This window comes from Colius striatus, chromosome Z, assembly GCF_028858725.1.
Source record: "Colius striatus isolate bColStr4 chromosome Z, bColStr4.1.hap1, whole genome shotgun sequence".
Taxonomy (NCBI): Eukaryota; Metazoa; Chordata; class Aves; order Coliiformes; family Coliidae; genus Colius; species Colius striatus.
Window position 1 is genome coordinate 28191132 of NC_084790.1, and position 25417 is coordinate 28216548.

The 25417-nt window shown below is 40.9% G+C and overlaps 2 protein-coding genes across 3 annotated transcripts in view; one reads left to right on the top strand and one right to left on the bottom strand.

The window, feature by feature from the left end:
• Positions 1–17403, top strand: part of MCC (MCC regulator of WNT signaling pathway) — a 200925-nt gene extending 183522 nt beyond the window's left edge. The window contains 3 exon segments of the mRNA XM_062017600.1: positions 592–692; positions 13041–13163; positions 14188–17403. Coding sequence (XP_061873584.1) covers positions 592–692; positions 13041–13163; positions 14188–14368 — 405 coding nt within the window. The 3' untranslated portion in view covers positions 14369–17403.
• A 3936-nt stretch (positions 17404–21339) lies between these two features.
• The window catches only part of DCP2 (decapping mRNA 2), a 37158-nt gene continuing 33080 nt past the window's right edge, over positions 21340–25417 (bottom strand). For both annotated transcript variants that reach the window (XM_062018654.1, XM_062018653.1), the window contains 2 exons: positions 24547–24598; positions 21340–23858 (listed from right to left, as the gene is read on the bottom strand). In XM_062018654.1, coding sequence (XP_061874638.1) covers positions 23695–23858; positions 24547–24598 — 216 coding nt within the window. In that variant the 3' untranslated portion in view covers positions 21340–23694. The remainder of the gene's footprint in view (positions 23859–24546; positions 24599–25417) is intronic.

Below are 25417 nucleotides of genomic sequence, written 5' to 3' on the forward strand. Positions count from 1 at the left end.
AAGCAGTTGGAGCATTGTAATGACAGACTCTTTTTCCAAGTCAGACAGTTTGTAATGATTTGAGAGTAAAAACTTTCTCCCCCTTGGTGTAGTGCAAAATAAAGAGATGCATTGGCATTAGTAATTTACATGAGGAAATAATGATACCTGGAAAAGCTTTAATCCTGTTATTTTAGTTCTATGTCCCCAGAAAACCTTGGTAATATGTTTTAAAACAAAATCCAGAGCTGACATGTAACTGTGTTTTTCTTATTTGTTTCTGGCAAGTCATCATCTGAATTATTTGATTCAGTATTTTTTTGTTTCAAATGTGGTGTCAAAGTAATGTAAGGCACCAGCAGTGATGCACAGTGTAGCAGAATTCTGCAAGTGGGTGATCTATAATGGTTTAGGTAGCATTTAGGAGGATTAGTGAAGCGCTAATCTGTCTGTTTCTTGGTGTGTTGGTACACTGCCATGTCGTTGTGACATTGCAACATTTATCTTGCCTCTGCTTTAAAGTTAGCTGTGAACTAAGGTTTTTAGAATTTTCTCATCAAAGTGGTGAGTAACTTCAAATTAGGTGTCCTTTTCTCTTTCCTCTTCCCTCAGGAGTGCAGCGATGGCACAGCAGCACCACCACTAACACTGGCTGAACTAAGGCCGTACAGCGAGAGCGAACTGGCAGCCGAGCTAACCAACGCACTTCGGCGGTAAGCAGCTTCCTTCACCAGAGGGACAGTTTGCTCTGCAGGTCCAGGCCAAGCTCTAGTTCTGAGCCTTCACTCTTACCCTCAAGTGGCGTTAAGAGTGATCATGGGTTTTCCCCCATGAGAAGGAAAAGGATCGAGGTTCTCCTACCCTTCCCCTCTCTTTTTCTCTTGTTCTTCAGCAGACAAAAGGTTCTCTAAAGCTCAAATTAACTGTATCCCTAAAAAACCCTCAAAATGCCAGCTATGTCCATGTTCAGGCCAGAATATGAGACACAAAATAGTGACATGACTTGCTTGAGGGCATGCAGAAAACCTTTGGTGAGGACAGGATTTGAAGTGGGATCTTTGGTTAAGGAGGTTGGTCCCAAATGAGAACCAGGTAGGAGTTATTGGAGAGGGAATTGCAGTGATTTTCGTGATTCAGATGCTGCATTCACCTCCTGAGTATGTAAGTAGAGCCACAGTTCAATTATGAACAATGTTGTTTTTTAAATCTTTAGCTTTGCAATGAGAGAGAAAATTGGTGTCTTGACAAACTGCTTTTATCAATGGCCAGATTTTAAGCCAAAGCTTTCAGTGCAATTATACATTAACTAAGTATTTGTTTGTGCAGCAGTTTTCACTGCAGCAGCTACATGGTAAACCTCATGACAAAGATATTCGCTGTTTCAGTAGCTACTTCAGTACTTGTTCCACCTTTTCTAAGACACAGCTATCTGATACCTCATCTGGTTATTGTATTTAGCACCTGTCCAAAATGCTACTGAGAATTTTGGCTGAGAAGAGCATATTTTGCTTTTCTGATATTTACGCCCTCTCTAATGGTGGAATGCTCTCTCAGATAGCTGTGGTATTTGATTCCTGAAGTGTTTTTTTTCATAGGTGCATCTTTACAGTGTGCGCCTAGGGACACCTAAGACTAAAAGGCATTATGTAAATATGTAAGATCATTACCACCACAGAATTGGTACATCTCATACCATTTACTTAATAGTCTGGCAGTTGCTGAATATTTCTTATTCTTGATGCAGGAAACCAAGGGACCAAGTGGATTTAACTCTTTGCTCTTAGCATGTGTCAGTGCTGTGAAGCTCTTCCCACTTTTATGGGAAAACATGTGCTGGCACTGTGTGTGAACCAGGAGAGATCCAGGTGGCTCCCCTGGCACCCTCCTCACCCACCAAAATGAAAAATAGACCAAAATGAAAAACAACTGACTATCGCACACTGAGTCTACTTTCTAGAGGCTACATTTAAATGCCAGTGTTCAGTAGTGTTTCAGCATTGGTGGCACTTAGTGCAGACATCCAGCAATTGGACCTATCTGTCTTATTCCAGACAGTACACTCTGGTGCAGGGGACAGCAGCTGCAAGGATAGGGGCAAAAATCCATTTGTTCTTGAGTCTTTCTGTTTGTCAGAGAATATGGTGTCAATCAGCAACCCTGTTTGCTGCTTCCTCCCCATCCTGTCCCCATCCCAGAAACCTGGGAGCTCCCCTCTCTGCTGCTTTCCCATTCTGTCCTTCTGTTGTTGCAGAACTGGCAGGTTTTTCTCAGTTAATTGAATGAGAGTGAAACTCAAATACAGCAGTTTGGATGTTGGTGTGGTTTGGAAACACTTAATTGTTCATAGTCTACAAATGGCTTTGCAGCAGAACAGTCTCATGCACATAGACAGCCTGTCTTCTCCCCACAGATGTGGATTTTCTCGTAAATCTGGAATCCAGCAGCATTTTCTGAGGCTCCCCAAGTTGTCACTGGTAGTGCTCACCAGCAGAAATTCAAGGCAGGAGCAGTTCTTAATTTATGGTTTAATAATAATTATAGTTATTGTTTAATAATATTTTATTTATTATTATTTCACAATAATTTATTAAACTATATATTATATATGAATTATGTATAATATATTCTATAATCTATTATATTATATATGTATATTATTTATGAAATTATATATTATAGGGTATAAATTCCCAGTGCTGGAGAGAGTCCAGTGCAGGGCCACCAAGATGATCAGGGGACTGGAACATCTTTCATATGAGGAAAGGCTGCAGGAACTGGGGCTGTTTAGTCTAGAAAAGAGGAGACTGAGGGGGGATTCTCATTAATATTTATGAATATCTAAATGGTGAATGTCAGGAGGTTAGGGCATCCCTTTTTTCTATTGTATCTAGCAGCAGGACAAGGGGTAATGGGATGAAGCTGGAATACAAGAAGTTCCATTTAAATATAGGAAAAAACAATTTTACTGTTCAGGTGAGGGAGTAGTGGCACAAGCTGCCCAGGGAGAGTGTGGAATCTCCTTCCTTGGAGGTCTTCAAGACCCACCTGGACATGTTGCTATGCAACCTGATCTAGGTGAACCTGCTTCTGCAGAGAGGTTGGACTAGATGATCTCTAAAGGTCCCTTCCAACCCCTACCATTCTATGATTCTATAATGTATTTTGTTCTAGTAGGACTCAGCGTTTCCCATAAGCAGTGTTCAGCTCTAAAACCCATCATATGGGACTCCCACAGAAATTGCTTTTCTCTCCTATGACCACCATGCTAACTAGTAGAAATGTAAACCATCTGCAAGTTCCATATTGTAAAAGTTACATCTGGATTTGTGTTGTTGCAGGCTAAGGCCACTAATTTAGAGACATGTCCAGTTTCAGCCAAACATCAATACTTTCTGCCAGGGACTTCAGGAATTTTTTTTCCTCTTTCTCCCTTCTTGATGAAATGATGGAATGTGTCAATGGACACAAAGCCTCTTGAGTTTTTGCTTGAGTCTGACACATCCATAAATGAGCTTGTTGGCAGGAAATACTTTATTCTTGAGATGGCAAAAATTTAATCCCAGCAGCCTTGTGGCCTGGCACTGATGCTTCAATGATTGTGCCAGAGGCCAGTTTCATGAGAGGATCTGATTGAATACCCCAAAGTCAGGCACATCACACAGTTCCTGAGGGAAAGCATCTTCCTTGTTCTTGGATTCTGTTCTGCTGCAGGGGGAGCACAGAGTTTGCAAGTTAGTAGGCATTGTATTAGTGAGGGCAGGAAGAAGGCAGTTAGAATTTCAGACAGCAAATGCTTTTGTTTTAGCAGGATGATAATGGTGATACAATGAAACACTTTTTTTCTGCTAAATTCTTTAATTCTATGAAAAATGGGCAAGCTGGCAAGACTGAAGCTTCTCCCTCTCCCCAGGCCTTTGTTGATTGTTAAGGCCCTCCTACAGTCTCTTCTTCTATTTGCAGTTGCTGATAGCTTTTCTGTCTGCATAGGGTTGTGTTTTGTGTATGTCTTTAGAGAATCCTTCTTAAGTGTTAAAATATTTGGGCAGGAAGGATCTGACAATACCAGGTAAGAGCCCTGGCAGACACTTTGTAACCAGACTGACTGTTCAGACCTCAGCTGAGTCACCAGTTGACACAAATTGCGGCCTCTGATGGCTGTGCAGGTTTACAGGGATCCTGTCAGTCTTTATCTCCCTTATGAAAGGGTGACTTTCCATCTGGCAGCACAACAAAGAACCTATCTATTTACCATGTCTGATCGCCTTTGAACTGAGAGATAACCTGATAAGTCATGTTACTAATTGGGAAATTCTCTCAACAGAACGTACATTGTGCACAGAGCTGTGGTCCTGCCTCTCTGGAAGTGGAAACTGCAGCTATTTCTAGCAGAACAAAGAAAATTCTTCCTATTGCAATAGCGTGTCTCTTGAGACACAGTAATGTTCTTTGCAGTCTTAGGTCCTCATGACTGTCCAAAGACCAGAACCCTGTGTTGTGCCAAACCTCTTGTCTTAAGAGAGCAACTATTTCAACAGAAAGCTGTGCCAAGGCATGGCAGTGGCTGTCTCCTGATGCAGTGTCAGACAGAGGTAAATCAAGCCAACTTCTTTTGTTTTAAGCTTCCACATACTTCATGTGATGACATCTTTGCTTGGCATGTTTTCAAAGGCCATCTTTATTGTCTTGATAGCAGGGTCCAGGAGTGGGTAGAAGCATTTCTGAAATGTCTTGGCCACTGGTAAAGGTATCTTGGAAATGAAAAGAGAAACTCCTAAAACACACCATATTGTAATGATTCAGGTTGAAAATGGCTCTTCAGAATTGAATCAGGAAAATCCTCTTTCTGTTTGGTTGACATACAGGAGGAGCATACAGTGGAGGGAGGCAGGGGCTAGTATTCAGGAGTTACTGATGAGCTTTCCCAGTGCATAGCCAGCTGCGTTTTGTCAGCTACATTTGTGTGTTTCTATTCCCTTGTTATCACATCTATTAAATGGGGAGATAGGCAACTTTGAGACATTTGAAAGCCAGAGACTGGCATGGATTGCAGTGATTGCAAATTTCAGGTACCTCTTGTCTTTTTTTTTCTGACTGTGCAGTCTCCTGTTGTGGTTTCCCTTGGCCGCCTGGGGGTTTGGGAGGCATGGCCTGTCTCTGGAAATCCCCCTGGAGAGCCCTGCTGAGCGGAAAAATTCTCGCAAGAAGAGCAATGACTCACACTGACATTAGGGACAGATTTCCTCAGAGGTGCCCCTGCGTGCGTCACAGAGAGCCATCGTCTTTCTTTTTCTCTATTTTTGACACAGAATAAGTAGTTCTCTTTACCAGTGTGTGGTTATTTGCACTGCAGAGCTGCTGTGCACTTGGATATAATCATCACAGGGAGCTCCAAATAGCTCCAGGTCTGGAGAGCTTCCAGGCCGGGCTGGCAGAGCTGGGTGGGAGGTTTGAGCTGTGAGCGTGGCAGGCATGCTACTGCCTCCCACCAGGCCTGCTCTCCCTTTTTGGTGCCTGTCTGTTGTTTCCAGGACCACACCTGGCCTGTCTTCCCGCTGCTGGTGGTAAAACACATGCCTGTGGTTTTTTAAATCTGCTCTAAGCATCTGACAATCGGCAAAAAAAGTCATTCAGCATCTTAATGCCAGCAGAGCCTTTTGTAAAGCACAGTCCTGCCATCTCTGTGATCAGAAAAGGCCATCTCTGCATGGGTGGCAGACAGCATGCCTGTTCTCAAGCCCACTGATGCCTGAGGAGGTGTCAAACTAGAAGATGTGGCATTTGAAGAGGTCAATTTTAAGGCTCTTTTGGCATTTTCATAGTGTTGTTTTGTTGCCTCTTTAAAGAACATTTATTCTATGGTATATTAGTTGTTTTCCTAAGCAAAGTGGCCAACCCAGAGCAGTGAGGCAAGCACTCATTCAAATTGGCTTGGAGATTCTGCATACCAGCCTGACTTAAGATGTTCCTTTAGACCGCTTATTAAAAGAGAATTTATCTGCATTCCTTTTAAATGTCCAGCTATTATCTCCTGAGCAAAGAGGAGTCGCATACCTAGAAAAAACAATCACCTCTCACCCTTTTCAGCTGGAACTGGGAAGGGCAGAGAAGAGGGGTGAGGAAACTGTGCCAGGCATAAAACAACAGGAGGATATTAGGAAAGAGACAAGGAGCAAAGTGTGGAATGGAAAGTGTGTGCCTCTCTTTCAAAGCTGGGACTGTGCCAGGAGGCAAGGGGCCACGGCAGGAGGTGCTTCTTCTCCCTCTCCAAAGCACCTCTTCCTGGGGGCTGGCCAGCCGACATGGATGCCTGTGCCAAGGAAACCTTGGGCCTCTATCCCCCTGGCCTAGCTGCAGAGCTGCTGCATCAGGGCTTTGTGCACACAATGTTCAGAGGGAGACACTGAACTGAAACTAAAACGGTGCCATTGAGGAGCCAGAATTTACAGGGGTTTGTCACAGGAAATGCTCTGTGTTGGGTAAAAGTATGTTCCTATAGGTAAAAGGAGTGTCAGGACAGAGGATATTCAGGCCCCAGAGGCCCCAAACTCCTCCATCTGTCTGTGGGAAACTTTCTTACCTCCTGATTTGGAGAGAGCTCATCGCTTCTCTTTTGCTCCAGATTAGGCAAGATGTGGGTGCTCTTGAGCTCAGGACAGAGGAGCAATAGTTTGTGCTTTCACAAGAGGGAGAGTTAGTTGGGTACACTCCAAGACAGGGGCAGAAAAATCAACTTTTTGCCTTCCAGGGAAGAGCAGCTTCCTGTTTGCAGCACTGGGGAATTCTCAACCAAATGAGCAAGGGCGGGAAAATCTGCCTGGGGAATACTTCTGGCATATGGAATCTGAACATGTAGGGAAAAGCTGACACAGGAGGGAAAATATAAGGTGTGCAAGACATTGTTTACATTATTCTGGACCAAACACGGTGTCATTGTGTGGAGGCCGAATTGACAGAAACTGCAGAAGTGTGCCTGATGTTATATAATTTCCTTTACATCTCTGGCAAAATTCAGGATACTCTGTAGCAGTAGCCTTGAGACCAGAGTGAACATTAGGCCCTGTCCACTCTCCTTCCTATTCAAACCATCCTGTAAGTCTAAAACAAAAAGTCCTTGAAAACCCCTTAGCAACTGCCCACTGCCTGTTTTGATTGTGAAAGTACAAAAGTAAGGTCTTTGTTACCAGTGTATTGGGCATTTCACTGAAAATAGTGGTTTTAGCAGCTGTTGGACTAGACTGTAGGCCTCCAAATATTCTGAGCTTTACCTGGGAAGGGTGCACTCAGAAACTTCTCCAGTTGACTTCTCAAGTGCCTGGCAGCAAAGAGCTCTGTTGTTGGAAGCAAGCTGTGCCCTGAGATTATAAGCTTGTTCCCTTCCCTGGGAATATGTACTCATTTTCTCAGTGTTTTCTGCAGTTCCAGCAGCAGAAGCCAGTTGGAAGAGGAACTGTTGGGAGCAAAAGGTGTGTTGACTTCTGCAGTCCAAAATTTACTTGTGACTTGGAGGCTCACAGAAATTGTTTTCCTAAAAATACTTGCTTCTTTTTCCATTCTATCATCAAAATACACATGTAAATGCCTTTTCAGGATACATGGTGGTCTGTATTACAGTCCTAGGGCACAACAGCAGTGTGAGTTTGGTACAAAAACTTCTGTGCAAGTTCGCTCTTCAGACTAGAGAAGACAGTCCAGCAACAGAAGACCATGCCACAGCCATATGGCAATCCTTGTCGGTAGGATGTACCTATGATTATCACAGCAAACATAGTTCCATCCCTGATTCGCAGCTTTGACATGTTCTCATCCTGCAAAAATGCTGCACATGACTAGGACTATTGTTTTAAAATACTTTGTCATCTTAAGCCTGTAGTGGCTGATTCTTTGTGTCCTGTTGATTTGTAATAGCAGTCAGGGAAATGAATTAGTGCTAGAAAACCCATAAAGGCATCTAACACTGCAGTTCATTAAAGAAACACAAATAGCACTATCACTCCCATTCACTGACCAACTAAGCAAGCAGTTTCAGAAAGACACAAATAAGGACAATTCTTTCTGCCCATACTTAGGTAATGAGTGATAGAAATGGGAGAAGTGGGAAGAGTTAGCATCATGAGGCATGGGTTTTTTAAAAAGGGAGAGAGCATTTGATGGCCACACAGTATGGTACAGCTCTGAGGTCTGTCATCTGCTACTAAAATAGAAGGTGCAAAATTCTGGGGAAAGCCTTATATGTTCTTTGAATGTGATAGTCATTAACCAAGTGTGTACGCATTTCCCGGACTAGCCCAGGGTATTTATTGTGCTTTTACCATTGCTGCTATGTCCATTTACTCAGGTGTTACTTGTTCTGTGAAATGACTCTTGAAGTAAAGAGTTAGGCATAGAATCACGGAATGGGAGGGGTTGGAAGGGACTTCTAAAGGATCCCTCTAAGGGATCATCTAGTCCAGCCTCCCTGCTAAAGCAGGTCCATCTAGATCAGGTCACACAGGAACACGTCCAGGTGGGTTTTGAAAACTTCCAAAGAAGGAGACTCCACACCCTCTCTGGGCAGCCTGTGCCAGAGCTCAATCACCCTTGCAGGAAAGAAACTTTTCCTTATGTTTAAGTGGAACTTTTGGTGTTCCAGCTTGTGCCCCTTGTCCTGTCACTGGACACTACAGAAGAAAGTGCCACCCCATCCTCTTGACATACATCTTTTAAATAATTGTGTTAATGAGTTCCTCCCTTAGTCTCTTCCAGGCTGAACAGCCCTAGTTCCCACAGCCTTTCCTCATAAGAAAGATGTTCCATTCCCCTGATCATCTTAGTGGCCCTGCGCTGGACTCTCTCCCGAAGTTCTCTGTCCCTCTTTAGCTGGGGAGCCCAGAACTGGACACAGGACTCCAGATGAGGCCTCACCAAGGCAGAGGAGAGCTGCCCTGGACCTGCTGGCCACACTCCTCTTGTTGCATCCCAGGATGCCATTGGCCTTCTTGGACACAAGGACACATTGCTGGCTCATGTTCAATTTATTATCAACCAGCACTCCCAGGTGTCTCTCTGCAGGTCAACCCCCAGCCTGTACCGGTGCATGGGGTTGTTCCTCCCCAGGTGCAGGACTCTGCACTTGTCCTTGTTGAACCTCATGAGGTTCTTCTCTGCCCAACTCTCAAGCCAGTTGAGATCCCACTGAATGGCAGCACAGCCTTCTGGGGAATCAGCCAGTCCTCCCAGTTTGGTGGCATCAGCCAACTTGCTGAGGGTACACTCTGTCCCATCATCCAGGTTGTTGATGAAGATGTTGAACAAGACTAGTCCCAGAATTGACCCCTGTGGAACTCCACTGGCCACAGGCCTCCAACTTGATTCTGTGCCATTGATCACCACCCTCTGGGCTCTGTCATTCAGACAGCTCTCCATCCACCTCACCATCCACTCATCCAAGCCACACTGCCTGAGCTTTCTGATGAGGATGTTATGGGAAACAGTGTCTAAAGCCTTGCTGAAGTCAATGTAGATGACATATGCTGCTCTCCCCTCATCTAGCCTAGTCAGGCCATCATAGAAGGATATTAGGTTGGTTGAGCAGGATTTCCCCTTGGTGAATCTGTGGTGACTCCCCCTGTTAACCATCTTTTCCTTCATGTGTTTTGAGATGGCATCCAGGATGAGTTGTTCCATCCCCTTTCCAGGGATGGAGGTGGGGCTGACCAGCATGTAGTTTCCTGGGTCCTCTTTCTTGCCTTTTTTGCAGACTGGAGTGACATTGGCCTTTCTCCAATCCTCAGGCACCTTGCCTGTCATCTTTCAAAAATTATGGAGAGTGGCTTAGCAATCACATCATCCAGCTCCCTCAGCACTCATGGGTGCATCCCATCAGGACCCATGGATTTATGGGTGTCCAGCTTGTTTAACAGGTCTCTAACCCCCTCATCCACCAAGGGAAGGTCTTCCATTCTCCAGACTATCTCAGTATGCCCCTGGGCTGGGCATCCCAAGGGCCGGCCTTGGCTGTAAAGACAAAGAAGGCATTCAGTAGCTCTGCCTTCTATGCATCTTCTGTCACCAGGGCACCCTCCCCATTCAGCAGTGGGCTCACATTCTCCCTAATCTTCGTTTTGCTGCAGATGTACCTGAAGAAGCCCTTCTTGTTCGCCTTTACTTCCCTTGCCAGGGTTAATTACAAAAAGGCTTTTGTCTTCCTGGTTTCATCCCTATGTGCTCTGGTAACTTTCCTATACTCTCCCCACGTGGCCAGGCCCTTTTTCCACTTTCTGTAGACTTCTTCTCCCCGAGTCACTCCAGCAGCTCCTTATTAATCCATGAAGGCCTCTTGCCTTCTTTTCCTGATTTTTCACTGATCTTGGGCATTAGAGGAACTCGTGCTTGAAGACTGACCAGCTCTCTTGGCACTCCTACCTTCTAGAGTCCTATCCCATGAGATTCCTCCAAGCTGGTCTTTGAAGTGGCCAAAGTCAGCTCACCTGAAGTCCAGGGTCACAGTCCTGCTTCGTGTCTTGCTTCTGCTATGCAGGATCTTGAACTCCACCATCTCACTGTCACTGCAGCCAAAGTTGCCCCCAACCTTCACATCCTCAACCAGATGTCTTAAACTGGGAATGTAAGTGTAAAAGTAGATCTCTGTGTGGTAGATGTACGTTTCAAAGATCTTGGGACATTTCAGCATGTGCGATCAAACTGCCCATTGTTTTCCCTGAGATTAAGGTGAGAGTAGGCACTAGCTAGTGCTGGTTTCATTGACTTCAAAGTATCAAGAAAAGCTAGAAGCACTGCATGGATCTCATCAGTTCAGGGAATACATATGTTTTACTGGTATAAACATAAATTTGAGGCACCTATAGATTTTAAGGATTACCCGCTGTTACTTGTTTAGCTAGATGGTTCAGAACTAGGATCTGAAAGTAGTTTAACTTGCCTGTGGAGGTCCAGGATGTTTACCACTCCAGTAGCTCTGTATCTTTGGCAAGCAGCAAGACAAAGATGCTACAGGCTAAAATGTAAAGAAATACCTCTTGATGTTTAGGAGAGTTTGCACTCAATATGACTAGTCAAAAGATGTGAGTGCAAAACAAGACAAAAGGTGATGTAATAGTTTTATCAGGTAACAGTCACCACAGCAACCTACCATGCATGACAGGTTCCTCCAAGTCTCTCCACTGTGTTTCTTTTCCACACAGCTTTTGTTACAGCAGGTGTGTTGAAGACTTGATCTGTAGTACACTTGTGGCTCTGTATGGCTTTCCCATAGGACTGCATGCAGTGTCTTCTCAACTATTCCTTTTCTAGCACATGGTTTTTAGTTCTCTCTCCCCATTCAAATGCTGTGAATGTGTATTCCCTTGGATTTGCTGTCAGTGCTAGGTGGATATGCTGAGCACAGTGCTGCTGAGCTTTCCCCAGAGCCTCTGGCTTTGGTGTCCTTTGAAGCAGACAAGCACCAAATTTAACCTAATCTGTTCTACCATATCAGTAGTGCTACACACACATTAGATAATGGGTCTGGCCTCTGCCTGGTCTTATCTTATTTGTCACCTCTCACAAGTGAAAACTGGATGTTTTTGTTTCCAGTTTCTTTGTGGAACACAGATTTTGACTGTAGACTGTGCTGAGTCTTTCTGACTACTGAGACAGAGTATAAAAAGTAAAATTTGTATTGGCGTGGATGGCAGTAAGCTTTTAACCACCGAGGAAAAAAAGATTGTGTCATTTGAAAACTGAGAGTATGTTACTTCAGTGACAGGACACATAAAGAATACTGATGATTCTTCATCAACAAGGCCTCTCTCATGCCTTTTCTAATTTGGCCAGTAAACTAGCATCTGCAGTGTGCTGGGATAAACTGCTAACTTGAAATATTTCCCTGGCTGACTGTGAAAGCCCTTCTGTTACTGAAGCCCGGCAGAGTGGAACACGCCACATGGGCCGTCCTCATCTCTGGTGGTAAAATGCTGCCGTGGCCAAGGCGAGCTTTGGAACTGCAGGCAGGTGGCCTAGGTGTCGAGAAGCATGTAGCCGCTCTGTGATGAGCTGGGGACAAACTTTTGAGGTATTTGCTGCCATGTGGCACAGTGAGCTTATGTGAGAGCTAGTGGTGATCTTGAGCTAGTGGTGATGAAATACAGTTTACTCACATAGCAACACCATGACAAAGACAGAAGGGAAAGGCAAACCTCTGCTGAGCAGTTGTAGGCAGCAAAGCAGAGTCATATCTCTCCACACATGCAGTTCTCAAGCGTAAGGTTCAACACTGCAAACCCTAACTTTGTCCCAGTTTCGCCCAGCTCCATGACATCCTAATCCCTTTTTTTCTAATTTTCAAATGTGATATTTTTCTCTGTGCTGTCCCAGCCAGGAGGATGGGTCACTGGGAGAGACTCCTGTGTTTGCACTGTTGTGGGAGCAGTGGGACAGGCCGTATCAGTGTGGGAGCGAGCTGCCAGCAGCCGCTGGCGCTGCAGCAGGGACCTGGCCTGCAAGCAGCACTTGCCACATGCCAAAGGCTAACCTGTACTGGGAAATGGTCTCTAAACACAGCTTAAACCCCAAGCTGTAATGCTTACCTCTCCTCAGAAGTTCTGCCTTGTTCACCTTTTTGTTTCCCTCATAGAGATACTTGTAACATTAAATACCATAAGGTACTTCATGAGTTGTTGGTTCCTCACTGGTAAGTACTGGTGACTACATTGGCATTTTAAACCTCACTGCTGTGGCTGATTAGAAAGGAAAAAAAAAAATGAGTACTTCATGAAAGGAAACACTCTCTCTGCTTTGGTGTTTCTTGCGCTAGCCTTTTTCTCTCTGTACTCTGCTCTCATGCTCTTAACGTTTTCTGTTTCCTATTGTTTTCTTTTTGTCTGCTGCATCTCTAATTCTATCTAAACTGGTCAACATTACAAAAATCAATCTGTGTAAAAGATTTTAAGAACTACCTCCTGCATTATCCTAGTAAGGAAAATAGTTTCAGCCTGTCAGCACAGCACAACTATTCATGCACTTGCAAGCTTAAGTGTTAGTTATGTTTTGGAAATAGTTTTCTCAATCTTTTTCTCCTTATCCAGGGAGAAGAAACTAAAAGCTAGAGTGCAAGAGTTAGTAAGTGCTTTGGAAAGACTCACGAAGAGCAGTGAAATCAGACATCAGCAGTCTGCAGAATTTGTTAATGACCTTAAAAGGGCGAACAGGTAAATAAATGATCAACCAGCAGGTGATGCACCATGGATTTTTTTTTTTTTTTGGTAAATCCTCATTACAAAAATCCTTGCACTCACATGTGTAGACTCTTTTGGGTTTAGCTAGAGATGGGGGAGATACAAACTTCTCATGTAGGGCACCAAAAACTACACAGCTAAGAACAGAGTGGGGGAAGTAGGTTAATCCTAACCAAGTTACCAGTAAATGCATTATTATTAAAACAAAACCCTCCAGTCAGATGTATGAATCTCTTACTTTAAAATTCCTCCCTTTTCTTTGGCTCCAGCCTTCTTACTAAAAAAATTGGCCTACATAGTTCTGTGGCTCACTCAGTAGATTTTACTGGCACTGTGTTTAGATGGACTGAAAATATGGTGGACCGTGGCTGCCCATCCTGCAAGGAGGCTGTCACTCACAGTGTAGTTTTCATTAATGAATTATACCTGAAAGCCCTTGTGGTGAGGAGCGGTGCCCATCTCAAGCTTCCCTACTGAGCCAAGGCGGAAGCACAGAAGACACTTAGCAGATGACAAATTAGCCCAAGGTGTCACCCTCTGAATAGTTTTACTTTTTAAGATGGAAAATACAAAAAAAAAAAAAAAGCTGGATTTTGTAAGCAGATTCTGGCCATGCAACTCTTTGTAGATCATTCCATATTTTGATGTTTTGGGAGCCCGACTCACAGAGAAGGCTGGTGAGGTCATCAGCAGCAACCTCTGCCTGGGTCTTTGAATCATGTTTGAAGGTGCTTTCAGTAACCAGTTTACTGCTAAAGGTGTGTACTTAGGCCCGAAAAGATACAGAGATTAGCACTGGTCTGGGTTTGTATTAATAAGGTTTGGATCTGATGTGTTTTAAAATATTAGTACATTTTAGAAAGATGACTAGTACTTTATAGAGTTTGGATTAGAACTTTGGAGTTCCCCGAAAGTCAGACTTTGGCGTAAAGTTTTGCAGCACTTGCTACGAACAGTCCTTTTTTAATGACCCTGTATTGCCTTGTACTTCTAACAGCAACTTGGTAGCAGCATACGAAAAAACAAAGAAGAAGCATCAAAACAAGCTGAAGAAACTGGAATCGCAAATGATGGCTATGGTAGAGAGACATGAAACACAAGTAAGGATGCTGAAACAAAGAATAGCTCTACTAGAAGAAGAGAACTCCAGACCACACACCAATGAAACTTCACTTTAAATGCATCTCTTTCAAAGATGCTTAGTGCCATTACAAATTTCTTTCTTTTGGAGGCTGTCTTTTAGGTAGCTTCTAATGCTAAAAGCTCTGTTAATGCTGACACACTTAAGCACCTTCTCTGGGATTCCACAGAGGTGTCATGGGGATAATGTAAGTGTTAACCTTAAGGACTGTTTCGTAACATAAAATGGCAGTGCCTGAATTATCATGCTATAATTATGTATGTTGTCTATGTCACTATGTCTGTATTCCTACAGCTTCTCTTCCATTTTGTGTATGTCCCATTGGTGACAGTGTCACATAGCAAAATAATTAATGTTAAGAAGTTTTAATTTGGGCAGTTTGGAGATAATCTGAGTGCATTCCCTATCCTTGAGCTCCCTCTGCATGTAACTCTGTACTGTACCCTCAAGACTTGCTGCTGCAGTTAAATCAACTAAATAGGCAGCTACAGAGTGGGGATAGGCTGGCTTGCTTTGTTTGCACTGAGCTTGTAGTAGTACTGTTGCTCACAGTGCAGATCAGGTGGGTAAAGTCCTGTAGATGTGGAAAAAAGAAACAAACATGAAGAAACCCCAGTTGAATCTCTGAAAACTACAATAATGGTGTATTTCTTACCGTTTTTAAGAGGGCTGTGAGTTTCACCTTGACAGATAGGTAAGTCTGTGCCAAGGTTGGGTAGGAAACTATAGGAGATCTCCTGGTATTTATATTGCATGGTGTTTGCAATTATTTTGTGAAACAGTTGGTTTTTCTTGTTAATACATAATAGCCAAAGTTTTTTTTAAGAAGCTGGGTCATTTTTGTCACGTATATAGTGCTTATTACAGCTTTTCTGTGATCAAGAGCTAGAATGTCTTTTTATACTTGTTTTGACCAAAATAGGTACTTATTAGGAATGTACCTGTTTAATATTGAATATGTAGGCACAAAACTATAAACGTGTAGGTGTATGGATATACAGTCACGAACAGAATGTGAAGTCTTCATACAGCTGCTTTGGTTAGCTTTTCATTACTGCTAACATTCTCTTCTTTTGTTCAAGTCAGATCATGTTACTGTTATCAAACTGACTGCATGGACAGTGTTGGCCTATTACAGAAATGAACTTTTGAGGGAATCTCATTTCAGGAGTTGTTTATCTTTTTTGCTTTACATGCTGAGTTGCACTTCAAGTTTTATTCGTATTTAGAATTATGGTAATTCCCCTCCTTTATTCCTCTGATTTTTAGTACTACAGAAGTATTTTTAGGGGACTTCAACCATGTTTGTCTGCTTTTAGGTTAGGCCAGGCAGCCAAGACAGGGGAAATTTGTGCTCAGAATATGGGATTATTGTTAAGTTTTGGCTACATCTGAAACTGCAGCAGCTGCTGTTCATGACATCTTATTACTGTAGCTACTGTTTTCTTCTTTTCTTAGGATAGTGATTCCTACTTCTCTAGAGTTAGATATGTCAGCTACAAAGGCAACATCATTCATGGTAAAATTGCAATAGCCAGTTAAAACAATGCTGATTTCAAAATCAAGTTTAAGTAGCGATGCCCCAAGATTGGTTTTGACCAGTCCTCTTTCTCAAAGGTAACCGCACTTCTTAATTTCTAATGCAAATGGAACTGTTGGAAAACCCATCTCTTGAAGAAGAAGGCATGTTGAATTCTTACTGTCTTAACGGTTTTGCAAAGTGTCTGTGGTGTTTCTTTTTTGGCTGACAAGTTTCTCACCAACAGGAATGTGAGGTTTTGTCATAAGCTTCAGTGGAAACACACTTGTTTCTGAAAAAAACCACACAATTATCCCACATGTCCTGTGGAAAAAAAAGCAGTTACAGTTTTGTCTTTTTACGTCTGAAACACCCACATCACTTGAGGTCATCTCAGACTGTCCAATGTGAAATACGTTCCTCTTAAGATGACTAGGAATTCCTGCTGCACTCAATTTCGTCTTGGGCTCAAGTTCTTTCTGTTTCTTGGTGGCTTAAAGAAGCTGTTAAAACAGTGAAGCTTAAAACATTTTAATTGGAACACTATCTTGAAAGAAAAGATACAAATTATGGAAATGTATAATTCAGCCAAGGCAGAAAAGCCTGCAGTGTCCCTCAACGTCCTTTTCAGGCCTAATGCTTTGCTGGTTCTGCACAAACTGAACATTGCTTTACTACATTTAATGCATCTACCCCCTGCCAACTGTGCTGGAACAATGTTTTAAATAAATTATAAATCATTAGTAAATGTAAGCCACTCCTCCTTCCTTCCCCTGGGGCTTATAAATGAAAAAGTAAGACTGGTAATCACACAGCCTCAGCAATAGTGGTTTGTCAGGCCACCAGTTGTTTTGCCTAAGCTGCTGCTTCATGTGTTGGGGTACTGAAAGGCACCAGTAGGAAGTGGTGAAAGGTTTACTGTTACTGTGAAAACTCTTTATAGTATAAGCAATTAGCTGCAGTTGCAGCATTACCTGTCAAAATAGCATCAACCCCGAGGATAAATGCTAAAAACCTAACTCATTTCACACATCTGTTTGAAGTACCACCAGCACACCAACCTACAGCCAAGTGTGCAACTCCCAGCACAGCAGCCTGTCTCACTTCACAGTTACTGCAGAAATAATACATTTGCAAAGCAAGAATAGGTGGTTCTCACCAACAGAACCCAAGTTTTTCACTCATTAATTAATCTTAGGGTGGTTTTTTTAATTTTCTAAGTCACCAGGGTGCATGAAAATTTCTATTTCACAGTGTGTTATGAAAAGTACTTTTTTTTTCCCCCCTAATAAAATGTATAACTTCACCAGCTTGAATGTACTGTTAGCTATTGCAAAGCACATGTGACTTAAGTTGGCATTGTCAGTATTGTTCTACTGGTTTTATTAGGATTTTCTCCTCCTTTAATACTGTACCATGCAATTGTAATTTTAGAAACTTTTCACCTTATTGGATTAGCTTTACGTGTGTTGCTGCTTTTTAGTTTCCTAGCTGCTGTAAAATAGCTATTTTGTGTTTGATATAGAATTGTAAAAACTGCATTTATTTATACAGAGACATTTATAATACTTATTTTACAAATGTTCTTATATTCTGAATAAATTTCTAACGCTGTTTTTGTTTGCTTCAGGGGTTGCTTTGTCATCCTATTGTTGAAAGGGTCTGCTTAAAGGTACCACAAAAACTTTCCTCAAGATAACTTATTGAGGGAGATGGTATAATACCGTCAGGAAATATTCCATAATAGGGACATGCAAAGTTGAAAAGAACTCAGCAGAGATCTGATCAGGGGTTTTAGCTGAGTTTAAGAACATCAGTACTTGCCACAGACCCTCTAGAGCTTCAGTGAACATTTGTAGAAATGGAAGGGCACATATGAAACTATTTCCATATATCCAGTTCTTTTAATAATAAGTTATGTGGACCAAGAAAAAAAAAACAATCCCAAAAAACCTTAAATCACTACTTCATTTCTTTAGAAGCAGACTGAAGTTCACAATGCTCCCTTTCTCCATTAGATATAACACCTTTTTTTAAAAAAATTGCTTTCTGTTTTGTCCAATGGGGCCCTCATCCACCTCTACAATTAACAAAAAAACCCCTTTTCCTGGCACTGTATATTATCAGTGCTGCTAAATTGCTTAAGGCAACATTTCAACATTCTACAGTGAAAGAGTAACCTGCATCCTGCAGCACAGGCTTTACATTTCATACTCATCAGCAATGCTTATATTCATGCTTCAGTACTTCAGTAAGTTTATGTATAAAGTCATTTAATTTTACAGAGAAAAAAATACAGTATAGAAGAAAATGTCAGTTTTGTCACAGCCTCTTAAATGGTGTGCTTCAGTTTCTGAATCGGTGAATAACAGAAAAAACCACAACCGTCACTACAGCAGATGTCACAGGTAGTTACAGATTTTATTTACTAAAATGGAAGAGTTGACTAATGCAAACTTTCTTCAAGATATCATGGTGGAAATCAAATAAAATCTGTAACTTTACATGGTTATTAACGCTATTAGCTGTATGCACTTTTTAGTTCATTAGCACTGATATGCCACTTGCATACCAATGAGAAAAACATAACAAGTTCTTGAGCTTTAAACAAACAGGAGGAAGACATAACCCTTCATGCACGAGGCCACATAATAAAACACTGTCTCTCCTTATTTTCTGCAAGGCACGCAATGCTGCAGAGAAAAGTTTTATCTTTGGGCAGCAATACCTGAGTCAGCCTGGGCCTTGGAACTTGTACAAGAATCTCAGATCATGCCAAAAGAAAAAAAATCAGTGAGCAAAATCCAGTCTCTTTTTGTGGAGTCTGTTCTACTTTTTTAAAGTGCCTTGCAAATCCAGCTAAACTCCTCCTCAGGGCTTAAGTACAGCTTCTACACAGTGTAGTCCCATGCAGACATAGTAAAGTTACATAAGGATCCTGGTTTAAGTATAGGCTTGGAAGTATTTGCTGAGAACTCCTACTCATGCAGTTTTGCATACTTTTCCTGCATTAAAAAAAAAAAAAAAGTACCCAACCAGTAAGATAGAAATGGTTCATCTCTCTAGCTTAGTAATTTTGCCCAAACATGTTTAAATATTTTGCAAAGTAAGTTTTCCTTCACGGTGGTAAGTGTGTTGTGGAGAACAGAATTTGCAGGGTCTATATTCTTAAAGAGTTATAAATGCCTTATTGTAAAATGATTAATGCCTCATGAGCTGTAATCATTTTCTCAAAGGCACTGAACTGTAACTATAACAGAAACTAGGAGCTAGTCTTTTTTAATCAAAAACGTAAATGCTTAACAATGACAAAATACTCAACAGTCTTTTCAGTAAATTTCATAGTGGATGTCTTCATATTGAAACACTATGTACCCTGTGAAATAGTGACAACTGCTTAAAAGCAGGCTTTCTTTTTTTTTCCTGCAAGTATTGAAAGAGAAACTGAAGACACTTTTATTTCCTTCCCAGAAGTATCCTAAAGCTGAGAACAATTTCTAAAGATAATGGTTTTTGTAAAACTGCATCTATACAGTACGTTAAGTCTCGCTTAACCTAACATTTTCAATGAAAAGACAAGTTAAAACCTAAGCATTTGATGTACCACTACTTATCTGGACAATTCCCTCCTCTATGAGCTTGAATATGACCAATGTAATTGTTACATATGTTGTCTTCCTTTTAAGTTCACAAACTACCTGAAACAGTAAAATGCACGCACAGCACGAATCCTACTGCATCTATCAGTGCTTATGTACGGGATAAAGAACAGTGCAAATACTAGCATTTATCCTACTTTGACTCTTGAACTACACTATTGCTGTAAATGCATAAGAATAAAAACCTAATATGCAAGAGTAGTGACATATCCAAGCCTAATTTACTGTAAAAGTACCTTCAATTAGTTGTAGAAATTTATCCTAGCTTAAATAATTTTGGTTGCTTCAAAAGCTGAAATATTGTAATAACAAAACAATCTGAAACTATGAAGTTTTGTAAGCACCAGATTATTTAACATTTACAGTGCAAGACAATTTCTGTAAATAAATTTATTTTTAAAAAAAAAGAGAGGCTAGTGGTAGACTAGCCCAATAGACTAGCCCAATTCTCAATAATTTCGAGCTTCCCAACATATTTAGAGTGTAACCTCCTCATTTAAAAGGTGAAGGCACCTGACTTTACCTCTAAAAAAACCCCTCTGTTGCTCAGAATTAAAAAATCACCCAAAAACAGGTAGCTGAGAATGAAACGGCCCACTGACCCAACAACTGGACAGCCAGTCACTCATGGAGCAGCAGTGTCATCTTTGCATCACAGGATATTAGAGCTTGGATTCTTAATGCAGACTCTTTCTCTTCACACCAGAGTGACACAAGCGCTGCTATAAACTGCAAATCAACAGAAGCATTCTACTACAGTAAGTAAAGGTTGGAAAAAATAATTTATCTAAAATGACCATCTGCAGGCAAGTCTGTTAGGAATAACCAGACCCAAAGCCTACCTTGTTTTAAAAAGGAACTGTTAAATGTATAACAGCCACTGCTAGGTGAAGGGAAAACACAGCAAGCATTGTTCTCAGATCACCAAATCAAATCAGGAAGGTTTGGAGCACAGCACAGAAGCCTGGAAGAACAGTGACTGGACCTAAAATTTTATTAGAAACTATTTATGCAAGTTTGGTCTAAAGAATTTACACTGTGTTAAAAAAATACTTTGTGCAATAAATAAAGCTATTTCCCCTCTTCTTCCCAGTACTACTGTTTCCAGACTTCAGACTTTGTAAGACACAGCTACTTTTAGAAGCATGCGTGTACATCATGGAGTTGAAGCTAACAGCATTTCAGCACAGAACATAACATCATTCTGGCAGATCACTGTTCAGTTCAACTCCAAAGTTTTGGCCATTCTGTGAAGGAGAGATGCTAAAAATCTCACACTGAAGCTGAATGTTATGTAATACTAGAAACTCCAGACCAGTATGAGATTCCCAGCACCCACACATTTGTAGTTTTGTTGTTAAACGTTTGTTTATTCCACAAGTTTTTTAATTTCAAGAACACTGAATAACCATTTATGATCTGAATAACCCCTTACAGGCAGGCATTTGCAGGTTGAGCAGTGTTTGTTTTTCAAGTATCTTGAAATCAGCTTTCACATCTGACTTGCAGACAGTTACTTGTTTCTCTGTGTCTAGGTCCCACAAAATAACAACTCACGGAACTAAGTTCTGTATATCATTTGTTATTTCTTCACTGTTTTACAGAAGATAATGTAAACTGTACTTCTAAACTTAGAAATACACTTAATTTATAAAAGGATGGTGAAGTAATAACATAAACAATAGTAAACAATCCAAAATATTCACAGTGCAGGGCATGATGGAACCCATAAGGTAGATCACATGCCACCACACTTACATTGTTATATAAACCTTACTGAAAAAGCAAAAGCAACGCTACTACAAGAAACAGTACCCTTATACAAAGAAGTTATTGCATATTTATCACATTTATTTGCAACTCACATTAAGGCTAGGTTTACTAAAATCATGACATATTTAAAATAAGCCCCACTATGGGTTGCTTAAATGAAGCAACCAGTTTCTCTTACACTGAACCAACCTTCCATTAAGAAAAAAAAACAAAACAAAAATTACCCAGTGAACAAAGAGGGCAGCCAGCATCTCCTATTCATAGGACACACTTGCTTCATCATAAAGACTTCCTCTGTCTGGGATGCAGTTTCCCAAACAGTTGACTGAAGCTTCAAGTTCACTGTTTCATCAACATCCCCCTTATTTCACAGAGAACTAGATGAAATATAACTGTAATTTATCTGAAAAGTCAACTTACTTATCTAAGGATTTCCACAGCCTGATATTTAAATCATGCCTTAGGAGAGTCTTATTAACTCCGCAGGCACTAGCAGCCTCAGGATACAAACTTTTGCCTCACCATGAGTAAAGGCACTTCTGCTGGAAACTATTTGCACTGAAGAAGTAACTGGAGATTAGTTTTCACCTGAAGCTCAATAATATAACCTCCTCCAGCACTATCCCACCTTCTCAATTACTTCACCATTTAATGTTTTAAATGGCCTTTGGATACCTTTTTTCTCTAAAAAAAAAAAACCAAAAAAACCAACAGTGAGACAAAGCTAGACTGAGCTATTTCACAATTTGGTCTTGAAAGACCAGGCCTTCAGGACTCTTGTCCTCCAGGAGGAAATGCTGCAGTCTTTTTTCTGTTGACTGAACACTGAGAAGTCCAGTGTTCCTACAGTCAAGATTATTACAGAACTAGAGTCCCAAATCACCTGGTGCCAGACAGGTAAAAAAACCAGGAGATTGTTCTAAAGCTATTTCTGAGGAAAAGCACTAGGTAACAGATCAGGTAGGGCAGATGAAATAGGGTGGTTGAAGGAAGACTAGGATTTTGTTTTTGGATGACACACGAGTTGCATAAAGACTCAGTGCCTGAGCACACTCTGTGATCAGACAAGGGCGTAGTTCATTCAACCTATAAAGTTACCAATTACTCATCACCTTTAGAGAAAAGTCCATTTTTAAATCTGGGACAACATGCTTGCTACTACAAGCTGCCGTGCCAAATTATTTCAGTGCATCTCTCAACTGCAAAGCATGTGTTCAAAACCTCTTAATTTAAATTATGAAGGTGAGTTAAAAGTTCATCACCTCAACTCTTACTGGGTTTTTTGTTGGTCATCCCCAAACTTTGATTTTTTTTTTGCTAAGAAAGCAGTGTAGCTGAGAACAACCAAGGCTACATCATTTAAATGTTAACTGCCAAGTGCAATTCAATACTAATGTATATATACAGGGCATACACTACACAAGAGATCAAAGGACAACAGCAGAGAACACAATACTGGACACCCTTAGAATAGTTACTGCAAGCCTGATTGAGCCACTTAGTGTCACATAATGACTCTATTATCCATGCACCTGCCTTCCTCCTCAGCAAGATCTACAGAGGCTTATTTACATTCAGTATAAATTCTACACAAAAGTTGAACATTTTCTTTTTTTGAAAGCAGCTGCAACTGGGATAACACAAAACTTTGCAACTTCCTCTTACCCAGCTGGGGACAGTGCATAAAAGTTGAAGCCAGACACTTTGAATGGCTACCCTGTTCGTCTGTCCTTACTGAAGGCAGAGGCAGACTAGGTACAAGAAGTCAACATGCTATATAGATTTGACTTCATGTACTACTGATCATCAGCCAACAGAAACTATCAGTGTGAAGAAGGGAAGGTATTTTGGGCAAGCAATCAGGACAGAGAAAGGATGATGGGCTGAGGCTAGGTTTGAAATGTGCAACTTGGTTTCAAAATCACTAGGACAGAAGAGTCCTCTGAGAAATCAGTTTCATTGCCACTGCCGTGAGATTCCAATGTACTACACAATAATGTCTACCAAGTCCAATAATTTACATCAAAGCAGTTAAATTTTAGCAAGCTGGTATACTCTAATGGTTAAAAAAAAGTCAATAACATTCTAAAAAATGCAGAGAAAGTTAAAAAAACCACACAAAAACTTAAGAAAAAATGCCGTCTAATGCACAGCTAGGAACAAGTGAACTGAACACTAGAAAGGTACTTTTGTGGACAAAGGCTATACTGCATTTAAAGTGCAACACTTGACTATGCCACTCCCATACTGCAAAGAGAACAAACCCTTCAAAACCACCAATCAGTCCCTGCATTGCATTTAAAAACCAAACAAACAAACAAACAAACAACTCCTGAGAAAGAGTAAGGCTGGATAAAAAAAACCCTCAGTTGTGACAGGCAAGTCTGATTTTTGTTCATACAAAGTTTGCTGTCAGAGGTCAAAACTTTTCATTATGGCATCATGGTCAAACTTGAAACTCAAGAAAGCTCTTGATGAGAAAGCAAATTTGTAATGGCCATTGCATGCCATAGAATGTCCCTCTACATATTCTGGCAGTGGGTCCTCACTGGAGCAACACATCTCATACGCTGCATCTGCTCAAAGAGAAAAAAGCAAATAGAACAAATTTTAAACAGTTATCAATAAGGATATCAATAGCAACACAAAGTCACACCTCAAACATACACTCAATATTTACAACAAATTTTGCGTGTGATCATAAACAGGAGAAGGTAATTGAAAGAGGCATATTTACTGGCTACAGCAAATCTTAAGTCACACCAATCTGAGGACACTTTCAATAGTCACTTTTACCCACAGGTGCTGTTTTGCAAGTCACTTCTTAAGAAAGAAATACAGCCCTGTTTTCTGAGCACTAAAGAAGTGTGTGCCATTTACAGAGTAGCCAAGTATCAACTGCAGCTTATTCCTACCAGGACAGAAAAACTTGAAACAACACTGAGTTACCAGCATTGCATTGACTCAAACACTATCTTCCTAAACCAGCTTTCAGTTACTTTTTATTCAGCCACCTAGTATAATCTCATAGTAATTACACCTAGTATAATCTCATAGTAATTAAGGAAAAGAATTGCAAAACCAACATGAAGCAGCACATAAGTTCACCAAACACAGAAAGAAACAAACACCTCAACTCAAGACCATCTTAGAAGAATACAGCTTTATAACATTTGGTAGGTTAGTATATGGGGAAAAACTCATTATTTAGGCATCTTCACCCTGTAACGTGTGACAATGGATGAAAATTCAGATTGTACTTGCCTGTTTCAAAGTTATCTTGAAGTCTTCTCGGATTAAGCCTTTTTTCACATTTCTAGTTAAGAGAATGACCATACATTACATACTTAATAAAGAAACAGCATTCTATTTCTTAGAGGTATAGCTTAAGCATCAGTTAAAAGGCATGCTGGTTGTTGTTTGTTTTGACACACCTTCTGATGCATGAATTATTTTACTTATAAAACTCAGCATGAACTCTGTCATGTTACTTTATCTAGTAAACATGCTTCAGAGGCAAGCAATCATTTAACAGTCAAACCATGTTTTAAATGCAAGCTTTGGGGGAAAAATGTTGAGTGCTTTCCAAGTGTTTTCAGCTGGAACGGTTTTGCGTATGATGGTGTGGAATCAAATTTGCACATCTTGTCTCAAGAAGCATGGGGAATGTTTTTGCAAACATGTTGCTACTGCCAAATAAGTTAGCATGCATCTGAGACACAAGCTTAGAACTCTCTAGGTCATAGTAAAGTTTCAGCTGCAGGTATGCTGCAGTAAGTATACAAATAGAGAGAAAAGCATAACCTGTTGCACTTTATGCAAATTAAAAGTTCCCTGGCATCCAAATTGTATTAGAAAATCATCAGTGGAACATTAAATATTTGAACTTCAAAGGACTGACAGTTATGAAAATGTACATGAAATATGACAGAAGTATTTATCAAAGTCTGAAAGAGCCTACGAAGTAAATGGGGAATATTAACAATTCCACTTGCTCCCATCAAGATCATAACAGATATCCCATAAACAGTTTTCTCTATATATTGCCAGGCAGTCTGCAACTAGACATTTCTTTCTACAGTAAGGATTTTACAGGACAAGAGTTTATGGCTTCTGTACTTTTACATGAAAAACA